The 11,718-nt window shown below is 65.0% G+C and overlaps 1 protein-coding gene and 1 long non-coding RNA gene across 2 annotated transcripts; one reads left to right on the top strand and one right to left on the bottom strand.

Annotated features, from left to right (window-relative positions):
* The first annotated feature begins 844 nt into the window (after positions 1-844).
* On the top strand, positions 845-10,505 carry LOC121097937 (cadherin-1-like). The gene is given in 17 exon segments (XM_040615376.1): positions 845-1,021; positions 1,101-1,215; positions 5,349-5,569; positions 5,678-5,809; positions 5,892-6,047; positions 6,119-6,263; positions 6,395-6,567; positions 6,960-7,088; positions 7,212-7,397; positions 7,483-7,727; positions 7,833-7,975; positions 8,089-8,313; positions 8,562-8,783; positions 8,866-8,996; positions 9,141-9,284; positions 9,438-9,470; positions 9,472-10,505. Coding segments are annotated over 17 exon segments (2,637 nt in total). The 5' UTR covers positions 845-964; the 3' UTR covers positions 9,652-10,505.
* Positions 10,506-10,523: 18 nt separating this feature from the next.
* On the bottom strand, positions 10,524-11,604 carry LOC121097938. The gene is made up of 3 exons (XR_005831131.1): positions 11,361-11,604; positions 10,876-10,978; positions 10,524-10,771 (listed from the first exon to the last, which is right to left on the bottom strand). It is a non-coding gene; the product is annotated as an uncharacterized LOC121097938 (long non-coding RNA).
* Between the last annotated feature and the right edge of the window lie 114 nt (positions 11,605-11,718).

The raw sequence follows: 11,718 nt of genomic DNA, 5'->3' as shown, positions 1-11,718 counted from the left end.
CTTGCCCACAGCAGTGCTTCCCCACATGTGTGGTGCCTGTGGGCACGGTGGTAGCACCACCTGTCCCGGGGACAGTGCCCGTGGCCCCCCAACAGCGGGGCCCCCCCAGCGTGTCCCTGTCCCTGCAGGGTGCGGTGCCACTGTGGGTGAGCACCGGCAGGGCACTGAGCCCCCCACCCTTTGCACTGTGGGAGCAGCACCCGTGGCACCGGGCATTTGTGGGGACAACCCCCCCTTGACTTTGCAGTTCCCCCCGTGCTGGAGCCCTGACCCCTGCAGCTTCCCCCCCCGAGGTGACCATCACCCCTTGCGGGGCAGCCCCCGGCCGTGGGGGACCCCGGCCACGCAGCTACCAGCCATAAATCCCTCCACCGGGGGGGCCGCGGGCTCTACTGCTGTACGTGGGCAGGGGGCAGCCCCCTGCCCGCCCCCGGCCGGGGGCTCAGCCCGGGACATCCCCAGCACCGGGCGCTTCTCACCAGCCCCGGGCTCAGCCCCGTGGGGCGGCCGGTGGCAGCGGGGGTCCCTGCCGGTTTCTCCGTGGCGTGGGGCCACCCCGGCCGTCCCGTGTGTGGGGACAAGGAGGGGTCCTGGCGGGGCCGGGGCCTGCAGCACCCGGGGGGGCGTTTGCCCCCCCGGGGCCGTGGGGTGGGTGCGCTCAGGGTCGCTCCCGGCTCCGGGCACTCAGCGGCACCGACGGGGCTCCCGCAGCCGGGGGATGCCGGGCCGGGGCACGGGGTTACCGGAGGTACCGGGGTCCGGGGGCGGGGGCGGGCGGGGCGGTGCCGCCTCCCGTCGGGGCGGAGCGCGGCGGGGCGGTTCCCGGGGTGGGGGCCGGCACCTGCAGGCGGGACCGGGACCGGGCCCAGGACCGAGATCGGGATCGGGATCCACCTGCGGCTCGGCGGGGGCAGCGCCCCGATCACTCCGGCACCGACAGCAGCACCGGCAGCGGCACCGAGCCATGGGGCGGTGGGGGGGCTGCGCGGCCCCGCTCTGCCTCCTCCTGCTCCTGCTCCAGGTGAGGGACGGGACGGGACGGGACGGCGGGACCCGGGACGGCGGGACCCTGCCCGGGACTGACCCCTCTCTCCGGGCAGGCCGACCACCGGCTGTGTGAGCAGTTCGTGCCGTGCCAGCCCGGCTTCACCGCGGAGACCTTCAACCTCACGGTGCCCCGGGACAGCGTGGTGGCGGGGCAGGTGCTGGGGCGAGGTAAGGCGGGGAGCCGTGGGGACGGACGGGCGCGGGGCACTGGGGTGGTCCTGGGGACGGGCTGGGTGCACGGCGCTGGATTTGGCAACGGTGGACGAAGCCGTGGTTCCGTGCCTGTGTGGTGCCGGGGTGGCGATGGGGATACTCTCCACCTGACTCTGTGGGTGGCTGTGGAGGACAGGGCCATGGGGCTGGCCCCACAGCAGTGGGGACAGGCTGGGTGCACACTGCCACAGGTGGCACTTGCGGACACAGCCGTGGCAAGGGGCTGGGGCAGCGTGGGTGCCCGTGCTCCCATGGCGGCGGGACGGTGGTGCGGCGCGGGGGCAGCGGGTGCCTCTCCCTGGGTGCGCCGGTGCGGGCGGTGCTGACTCAGGCGGCACAGGCCTGTTGGGGCCGGCGTGCTGGAGCATGGGGCCACACCGGCACCGTCCTGGTCCTGCCCCACACCTCGCCTGGCCGTGGGGACCCAGCACCCCGGGTTTGCAGGGGCAAACACCTGCCCTTCGCAGCCAGTGCAGGTTCCCCGGGCAGCCTTCGGCGTGGGGACGGTGGTGTCTCACCATGCCAGCGTAAAAGCCCCGTCTCACCGCGGTGGGTGCCGGCAGTGAGCTCTGCCTGCGTGGCTGTGCCGGGCTGGGCCCCAGCCTGGGTTGCCAACCGCACACCGAGCCATGGCAGCCATGTGCTGGGGTGCTGCCGGCTCTGGGTGCACAGGGAGGCGCCAGGGAAGCGGGTGCTGGGGACCTGCTGCCGCTTTGGGGTGCCCTGTGCATCCCACCCCCCAACCCATGGGTGCTGGGAGGCCACACGGTGGCTGGATGCAGGCTCCCAGGGCAGCACTGGGGTGTCGCCATGGTTGATGGTGGTGCTGGCACCATGGTCTGCCGGGGGCAGCTGGGGCTGGGAGTGCAGAGCACCACACTGGGGGCTCCTAAACCCCCCCGGTGGCAGAAGAGCTTCGCCTGGGCTGCGGGTATGCAGCTGGGAGCTGGACCCTGCCCCACACCTCAGGAATTGCTGGTTTGTTAGCTTTCTGGTTGATCATTAACAAAGCTGCAGTAGCCCTGGTCTCCATTGGAGCAGTGCCCAACATCAGGGTGATGGGCAGCCACAAGGCCTCAGCGTCTCCTCACTGCTTAGGGCTGGTCCCCAGAGCATAGGGCTGGTCCCCAGAGCCGCAACCTGCTGGAAATTCCTCATCCCACCACCAGCACTTCCAGTTTTGGGTCCTGGGTGGAAACGGGGTGTGGGAGGAGGGAAGATGTCTGCTCATATGGGTCGTGTGCCAGCCTGGTGATGCCCGGCCATACCATGGTGATGCCCTGCCATGAAGGTGGACAAGCGTGGTGGGTGCTTGGCAATGCCATGCCACACAGCACGCCAAAACCCGCAACCAGGCTGCAGTGAGGGTGGGCTGACGAGCTGGCCTGTAATTAGGCTGATGAGTTGAGCGCAGTGTTTTCCCTCCAGCAGGTCAGGACAGGCCCCGCACAGCGCTGGGGCTGGGGAGACGAACACCTGCGTGGGGGTTGCGGCGTCCCCGGGGCTGGGCCAGGACCCCGCCGCTCTGCTCAGCGGGTGGTGGTGGGGTCTTTGGGGTGGCAGTGGGGGTCTCTGGGGTGGCAGGGCCCTGCAGGACATGGCAGGGGCTGGGACGCTTCCCTGTCAGCCCTGGGTGGGGGAACCTCAAGTCTGAAGTCACAGCGAAACTTGGGTGACGTCAGTGGGCGCGCTCACAGGATGCGGCGCTCGCAGCACCTTTGCCCTGGCTGCCCACAGGCTGACGTGACCCACCCCCCGTCGCCAGCTTGCACCCCGGAACTGCCGTGCTTGCACAACCCACGCAGACCAGGCACCACCGGGGTGGTGACAGCCGGCAGCAGAGGGTGGTAGCATTGCCACAGCTCTGCCCGTGAGTCAGTCTGTGCCCAGCCCTGGTGAGACACCATGGGACGCAGGGTGGCTTGGTGGGCTGCTCCGGTCCCCATCCCGGTGCAGGGTCTCATCCCTCTGCCCTGGTTGGTAGTCTGGTAACGCAGGGTCTGGCTGCCCCAGTGCCCCGTGGGTGGTGGCGAGGGTCTGGAAGGGGGGGACACCTCCAAGGGACCCCCATCCAGCTCTCCTGGCCTCCTGCCCCTCTGCAGGAGGAGAGGAGAGGGGCCCCCGGCTGCCAGCCCCGGGGAGGGGAGGGTTACAGAAGGCTTTCCTTCAACTGAGGAGCTGGAACCACTGGAAAAACAGGTTGTGCACGGCCAGGTGGGAAGGGGGGGAGCGGGCGGGCGCTGAGTGCTCCTTGCACCTATTTGGCGTGGGGCTGAGCGCCGAGCACTCACTGCACCCAGTGAGGGGCTGGGGGCTGAGCACTGCCCACTTGCCGCTCCCATCCGGCACGGTGCCAGGTCCCAAGTGCCAAGTACTGTGCCTGTGCCCATAGGTGCTGGGGTGCCTCTCCCCACCGCCGGCCCCCGCTGCGGCAGCACCCGGCCTGCCCTGGCACGATCCTGCCCAGCCAGCCCCACCGGCTCCCCTGGCCCACAGCCTTTGCCGGGGGTCCCACCGTGGGGCTGAGCTGGGCTGGCATCGTGCCGGCGGGTCCTCCCTGGCTGCCTGGGCTGGGTTGGGAGCACCGTGGTGGGCAGGGGGGGCAGCCCCCAGCCCAGGGCCTGGCAATCGCTCCCCACCTGCCTCCATCCTGCCGGCACCTCCGAATTCCTGGGCTGCAAGTGGGCTGACGTAAGGGCAGTGGGACCAGCAACGGCAGCGCCAGCCCCAGCAGTGGCCTCGTGCCCGGCGTTCGGGCGTGCTCGCTGCCTCCCACCCCAGGCACGTTGCCTTCCTGTGGCACAGCCCCGGCACCCACTCTGCACGGTGTGGGTCACGCCAGGGCCGGTGGCGGCAGCGCTGGCAGGGACCCCAGCCCGGGTGCTGCTAGTTCAAACAAACCATCTCGCAGACAAAGGGTGTTTGTTCAGGAGATCCCGGCAGCGAGGCACCCGCTCATGTGATGCCTGCTGACTGCCGCTGCGCTGCTCGCAGCCTCCCCCCGGGCTGGCCATGGCCCCCGTGTGCTGGTCCTGGCTCATACTGTGCCCCAGCAGAGTGCCAAGCTGGTGACACCAGGACACTGTTTGTCCTAGTCAGTGGTGGGTGCCTGCTGTCCCTGGGGCCTCCCTGCAGCAGAGGTGTCGGAGGTCCCAAAGGGTTCCTGGGCAGGTTGAGTGCCCCAGCTGTCACCCAGCGCCATGGGTGCACTGGGGCCAGTACCTTTCAGCCCCACGGGTTAATGTTCCCCTCCTGCAGTGGGTCGCAGCCTGGGCTGTCCCTGCTGCAGACGTGTGGCCATGGTCCCCAGACGTGTGGGGGCTCAGGGACACTGCATGGGTCCTCAGGCACTGGGGCACCGTAACCCACCAGCCTGCAGTGCCCTGTGGATCATCCCTGGCAACACACATGGCCCCCCCTGGCCCGGCTGCCGGGGCACTGGGTGCCAGCGCAGGTGAGTGGGTGCTGCCGTGCTGCCCTTGTTTTTATTTGAAAAGCAGACAGAGCAGCAGTACCCACTGCCACAGGCGTGGCACAGTGACATGCCACATGTGGGGATGTGTTGTGCCGCATGTGGGGATGTGCTGTGCCACAGGGATGCACCATGCACGGGGATGTGCTGCATGGCAGGGATGTGCCATGTGCGGAGATGGGCTGTGCACAGTGCCGTGTGCGGGGATGTGCTCCACACAGCGGGGACACGCTGTGCTGAGTGCCATTTGCCCCGTTGTGACAGGCTGCCAGGGATCCCACAGCACGGCAGGTTGTGCTGTGCCGTGTCCTGCACCAAAGCCACAGCAGGGATGCACTGTGTGTCATGCCATACACCCTGCTCGTGCCCAGGATGGGATCCTGGTAGGGCATGTGGCACTGTGCATGTTGTGTCCCCACTGCACCTGTGACCCCACGGTCCCCCCGAGCCTCCAAGCTGTGGCCATCATGCATGTGCCCATGCCCATGCACTGTCCTGCGCCCTCCTGCTCTGCTGCCTGCCTGTCCCATGGTGTCTGGCCTCCTGCCCTGCCCTCACCAGCTCCCCCCCGGGCAGCACCAGCAGCCCCCTGCCCACTCACTCTCCCTGTCCCCAGTGAGCTTTGTGAACTGTGGTGAGCAGCAGCGTGCCATGTACCTCTCGGATGACACACACTTCAGGGTGAGCAGGGATGGTGTCATTTCTGCAACCCGGCCCCTGCAGCTCCAGCGGCAGGAGATCAGCTTCTCTGTCTACGCATGGGACATCTTGGGCAAGAAGCATTCGACCAGGGTGACCCTGCGCAGGTGGTGGCATCATCGCCTCCACCAGCACCAGGTAAAGTGCAGCTCCTCTCCCTGGAGTCGCTGCACCCCCCTCCCCAGGGCAGGTTGTGCAGAAGGTTTGGCGAGGTGCTGGCACTGAGCTGAGCTGCTCTCCCTGCAGGACGCAGCGCCTGACGTGCTGGTCTTCCCTAAGCACCACCATGGCCTCCAGCGGCAGAAGAGGGACTGGGTCATCCCCCCCATCAACTGCCCCGAGAACGAGCGGGGACCCTTCCCCAAGAAGCTGGTGCAGGTACAGGGGATCGGGGCGCAGGGCAGGGGGGGTCCCCAGAGCACTGGGACCCCCCTAACCCCCCCTTCTGCCGCGCTGCCAGATCAAATCCAACAAGGACAAGGAGACCACAGTTTTCTACAGCATCACGGGGCAGGGGGCGGACACCCCCCCCGTGGGCGTCTTCACCATTGAGCGGGAGACGGGGTGGCTAGAGGTGACGAAGCCGCTGGACCGGGAGGAGATCGATAAATACGTCGTGAGTGGGGGTCCGGGATGGGGAGGGGATGGTCCCTGGGGCCGCACACGGGCTGACGGTGCCCCTCGCAGCTCTTCTCCCACGCCGTGTCGGCCAACGGGCAGCCTGTGGAGGACCCCATGGAGATCATCATCACCGTCACAGACCAGAATGACAACCGGCCCATGTTCACCAAGCAAGTCTTTGTTGGCTATATTGAGGAGAACGCAAAGCCGGGTGCGTGGGGGACTGGCTTGCCGTGGGCCCTGTGGCTGGAACCATGCAGGGCGCTGAGCCGGAGCTGTGCCAAGGTGTCCAGCTGGTTTCGTCTGATGAGTAAAATCCCCCCTGCTTGTCTCTGTGTCCAGGCACATCTGTGATGACCGTGAACGCCACAGATGCAGATGATGGGGTCAATGTGAACAACGGCATCATCAACTACTCCATCCTCAGCGAGGAGCCCAAGAGTGCGCAACGGATGTTCACCATTGACCCGGAGAAGGGCATCATCAGTGTCATCGGCACCGGGCTGGACCGAGAGGTGGGAACCCTCGCTGTGTCTCAGGGGACTGTGCACCAGCTCTGCAGTGGGACTTGCCGTGGGGAGCCAGGGATGCTGGAGCCCCAGGGTCTGGGCCAGTCTGGGGATTTGCCATCCCTGGGTCACTGCCCTGCTCTGGGGTGTCTGCAGCCCCAAGTCCATTTGGGATCCGCGCTAGGGACATTGCAGGGGCCCCCAGCTGTGCTGAGTCCCGGGGGCGGGTGGACTCCCAGTCGTTTGGGTGGGCAGTGGGGACGCTGGCAAGTGTCTGTGCTGGTGATGAATACCACGACTGGAGAAGGGTGGAAGAGCCGGCAGGTGATGTCCCCCCTAGAGAAGGGGGACATGCTGGACCCTACCCCTGCCCTAACCATGGTGATTTTGACTTGTAGACCACTCCCAACTACACACTGATCATCCAGGCTGCGGACCAGGAGGGCAGTGGCCTGACCAACACTGCCACCGCCATCGTGGAAGTCACCGACGCAAACGACAACCCTCCCATCTTCAACCCCACCTCGGTACCCGCGCCAGCTCCTGCGAGCCACTGCCCTCGCCGGGCCACCACGGCACGAGTCCCTGCACCCACCCCATGGTGGTGCCCAGGACCGTGCGGGTGACCATCCCTGTCCCCTCTCTTGCAGTATGAGGGGATGGTGAATGAAAATGAGGTGGGGGTGGTAGTGGCCCGGCTGCACGTGATGGACGGGGACATGCAGGGCTCCCCTGCCTGGCAAGCTGTCTACCGCATCAAGAGCGGAGACCAGGATGGTGACTTCAGCATCACCACCGACCCCAAAACCAACGATGGCATCCTGAAAACCGCCAAGGTGGGTCCTGCTGCTGCACAGCCGCCCTGGCACCAGCTGCCTCCCTGCCAGTGCTACCCAGCTCCTCTCTCCTGCCCCCCTCCAGGGCCTGGATTACGAGACCAGAAGCCGGTATAACCTCGTGGTGACAGTGGAGAATGCCGTCCCCTTCACCGTGCCCCTGCCGCTCTCCACAGCCAGTGTCCTGGTGTTGGTTGGAGATGTGAATGAAGCCCCTGTTTTCGTGCCCCCAGTTAAGAGGGTGGAGGTGATGGAGGATCTGCCACCGGGGCACCAGGTCACCTCCTACACTGCCCAGGACCCGGACAAGGATCAGAGGCAGAAAATCACGTGAGTGGGGGGGTGTTGGGGGTGGGGGGGGGCACGCTGCGGTGCCCGAAGGGCTGCACTGTGCCACACGCTGCATCCCTCCTGCTGAACCCTCGCGTGTTCCAGGTACCGCATGGGCAGTGACCCCGCGGGGTGGCTGGCCATCGACCCTGAGAACGGCATCGTCACGGCAGCCCAGCCGCTGGACCGGGAGTCAATGCACGCCATCAACAGCACCTACAAGGCCATTGTCCTGGCGGTGGACAGTGGTGAGGAGCGCCCTGCCTTGCCCTTTGGGAAGGGGCTGTTGCTGCCTGCCCGTGTGCTGAGGCAGGGGCCAGGACTCCCTCCCGAGGTGCCTTGCTAACCCCTGGTCCTGCAGGGTCGCCGGATGCCACTGGCACAGGGACGCTGCTCCTTCTCCTCCAGGATGTGAACGACAATGGGCCCATGCCAGAGCCCCGGATCTTTGACATCTGCAACCGGCAGCCTGAGGAGCAAACGCTGAACATTGTCGACAAGGACCTGCCCCCCAACACCTACCCCTTCCAAGCAGGGCTGGAGCACGGCTCTGGTGCCAACTGGACTGTCAGGGTGATTGAACAAGGTAAGTGCCACCTAGTCTGGCCTGGCCACCTGCCCTCAGCATGGGGTGGTGAGGAGGCACCGAGCAAGGGCCAGATCCCAGGTCCCCTTGGCTTTCTGTGCTCCCCCAAGCGCAGCTGGTGCTGGCCCCCATGATGGGCATCAGGTTGGGGAACTGCCACATGCAAAGCTCTGCACTGGTGCCGAGGGTGTCCCCAAACCGAGGAGGGGGGACCTGTCTCTGAGCCCAGCTCCTCTCTCTGGTGCAAGACCTGCTGGTGCTGAAGCTGGTGAAGCAGCTGGAGCCGGGGGAGTACAGCATCTTCCTGAAGCTGACGGATGGCCAGGGCAAGGTGCAGGTGACGCCAGTCAAAGCCCAGGTGTGCGACTGTGAAGGGCCAGCCAAAAACTGTGAGCGGCGAGCGTACATTGCTAGTGGCGTGGGCATCCCCACCATCCTGGGCATCCTGGGTGGCATCCTGGCGCTGCTGAGTGAGTACCACAGGATGGGGATGGGACGGGGCTGGAGCCACCCTCACCCTGCTGCCCTGACGCCGGTGCACTCTGCTTGCAGTCCTGCTGCTGCTGCTGCTGCTCTTTGCCAGGCGCAGGAGGGTGGTGAAGGAGCCACTGCTCCCACCTGAGGATGACATGCGGGACAACGTCTACCACTACGACGAGGAGGGTGGTGGTGAGGAGGACCAGGTGAGACGACTGTGCCAGGCTGGACCCTGCCCGCCAGGTCCCTGTGGCACTCTCCTCCTTCACACTCCAGGTCCCAGAGTAGCAGTGCTCGTGCCCATCCTTAAGCGTTGTTTCCCCATGTTCCCCCACTCTGTCCCCATGCAGGACTATGACCTGAGCCAGCTGCACCGGGGCCTGGATGCCCGCCCCGAGGTGATCCGCAATGATGTGGCCCCTCCACTGATGACTGCCCCCCAGTACCGGCCCCGGCCTGCCAATCCTGACGAGATTGGGAATTTCATCGATGAGGTGAGCCCCAGCCCCAGCCCCACACAGTGCTCTGGGAGGGGACTGGGAGGGGTGGAACCCCCATCCATGCGGGCACCATCAGGACACCGCCAGCCGGCAGTGTCCCCAGCCTGGGGGGGGGGACAGGCACTGACCCCTCTGCCCCCCACCCAGAACCTGAAGGCGGCAGACACGGACCCCACGGCCCCCCCCCTACGACTCCCTGCTGGTGTTTGACTACGAGGGCAGCGGCTCAGAGGCCACCTCGCTCAGCTCCCTCAACTCCTCTGCCTCCGACCGCGACCAGGACTACGACTACCTCAACGACTGGGGCAGCCGCTTCAGGAAGCTGGCAGACCTCTACGGCGGCGGGGAGGACGACGACTAGGACCCCCCTGGCCCCGGCCCGGCTGGCAGCCACCCGTTGCAGGTGGCTCACCTCGTTTCACCCCAGCAGAGTCATGTTGCTCTTTGCCTGGGGGGCGGCCAACCCCCCTCCACATTCCCTCAACCTGGTGTCCACATCCCTCTTGTTCAGCATAGGGAAAGCTTGGGGTCACCAGGGCTAGGGGGGAGGTTAAGGAGCCTGTGTGTTTCCTGTCTCTCCTCAGCTCCAGGCAGGGCATGGAGCCATTTGGTCTGTTCCCCGTCCTGGAGCCGAGGTGCTCCTGGCTGTGTGGGCCAGGATCAGCTCCTCTTCCCTGGCAGGGACAGGCCCCCCGCCGCCTTCCTCCCTTTGCCGCAGGGGAAAAAAGGGTTTCTCTGGCACTCCGAAATACCTCGTGCTCCCAGCCCCGACACAACCACTGACCTGCTGCCATGCTCAGATCATGAACCTGGTGCCAGAGAAGTGGGGTGGTGGGCACCATGCCTCTGCCAAAGTGGGGCGAGGTGATCAATAAATGCAGACCAAAGATGTGCCATCACATGCTATACGTGAGGGAATTACATTTTATAATATAAATATAGGCAGATTTCTATTTTTCTGTATCCCAGATTATGATATGATTTCCTCCTGTGTCATGCCAGGTGTAATTATTGTGCAGTCAATGAAAGACACTTTCGGAAATCAAATGGCTTTACTGAAATTCTGAACTCTGTGTTTAGCTGTTGTCATTGTTTGTATGTTTTGTCATGGGAAAAGGGTCTGATGTGCTAGGAAACGAGCAATGATCTAGAGTTAATTGATTGCACGGTTTTTATATAAAATTGAAATAATAAATTGTTTTAAGAAAACCAAAACTCCTTTTCACTGTCTGCAGCTCTGCTGGTTTCACTCTGTGTGTCTGTGCTTAGAGGCTGGCCTGCCCTGCAAAGAGCAATTCCTCGGTGTAGTTGTGGCTGCTGCTGCCTCCAAAGTGCAGATGGCAAATGCCCAGTGCTGTGTAACAGGAACGGATCCATACTGGAGCACGTGTTTTCCCATCATCAGGGGCCGTGAGGAGGCAGGGCTGGCAGTTAACAGCAGGGCAGGGTTTTGCCTTGCACTGAGTCTACCTGGACAGGCCCTAGGGAAAGAAGAGCAAGGTGTGGCGTGAAAACTGGGCTTGTGCCGCCTTGTGATGGTGGCCATGTGTGCGCAAAGCCTGGCCCAATGCCCTGCCCCACTGACCTGCAAGGGCCACACAGCAGAGCCGAGGCTGTTAGCAAGCCTGTGGGATCACTGATGTTTGTCCAAGCCTGTAATTGCTGTGACCTCACCTCAGAGGCCCTGCCTGGTAAGGAAACACAGAAGAGTAACACGCCCTGCAGTCCTTGAAGGCTTTCAAACATGCAGCAGCTTAGAATTCAGTCATCCTGCCTTGTTACAGTCTCGGACAAGCAAATTGCTAACTGACGGTCTTTGCAACACGCACGTAAGCTGCCTGTTCCAAAGGTAGGTCTGGCCACTGACCCTGAGAGCAGGCAGTAATGCCCATCTTGCACGCTGCTGTCTCCACATGCTGAGTGTGATCTGCAGATGGCTTTGGGCTCAGCCTTTGGAGATAGAATTGCTCGTTTCTTTCTGGAAGCTGCTAACTTTTGCTGGATTCAGCTAGAGCTCATGCTCAGCACAGGGGTGAGCCTTGGGGTGGGAGCTCTCCCGAAGTACCTGACCTGCCAGAGGGGCTGGTGCTGTTGAGCCCTGTGGGGAGCCGGCTGGGATAGGGGCCTACGCGGCCGGCCTCACACCCCGCTGCCAGGTCAGGCCTGGCCTGGCTGGGTAGGAGCCAGCCGTGTCCCCTGAACTCCACCGGCGAGGAGAACGTGAGCTCCTGAGCTAGCGTGACCGAGGGCTGCACTCGCTGCCGTGCCTTGCTACCTCCGACTACACCGGGGCGGGCAGCGGCGGCCGCGCTGCCCTCGGGCCAGGCCCCAAGAATGGCGCCGCGCCGCGCCGCGCCGCGCCGCGCCCCGCCCCGCCCCGCCCCGCCCCGCCCAAGATGGCGGCCGGCGGTGCTGCCCCGCCCCTTGC

Source organism: Falco naumanni, chromosome 15 (assembly GCF_017639655.2).
Source record: "Falco naumanni isolate bFalNau1 chromosome 15, bFalNau1.pat, whole genome shotgun sequence".
Lineage (NCBI taxonomy): Eukaryota > Metazoa > Chordata > Aves > Falconiformes > Falconidae > Falco > Falco naumanni.
This window is presented reverse-complemented; position numbering and strand designations above follow the sequence as displayed.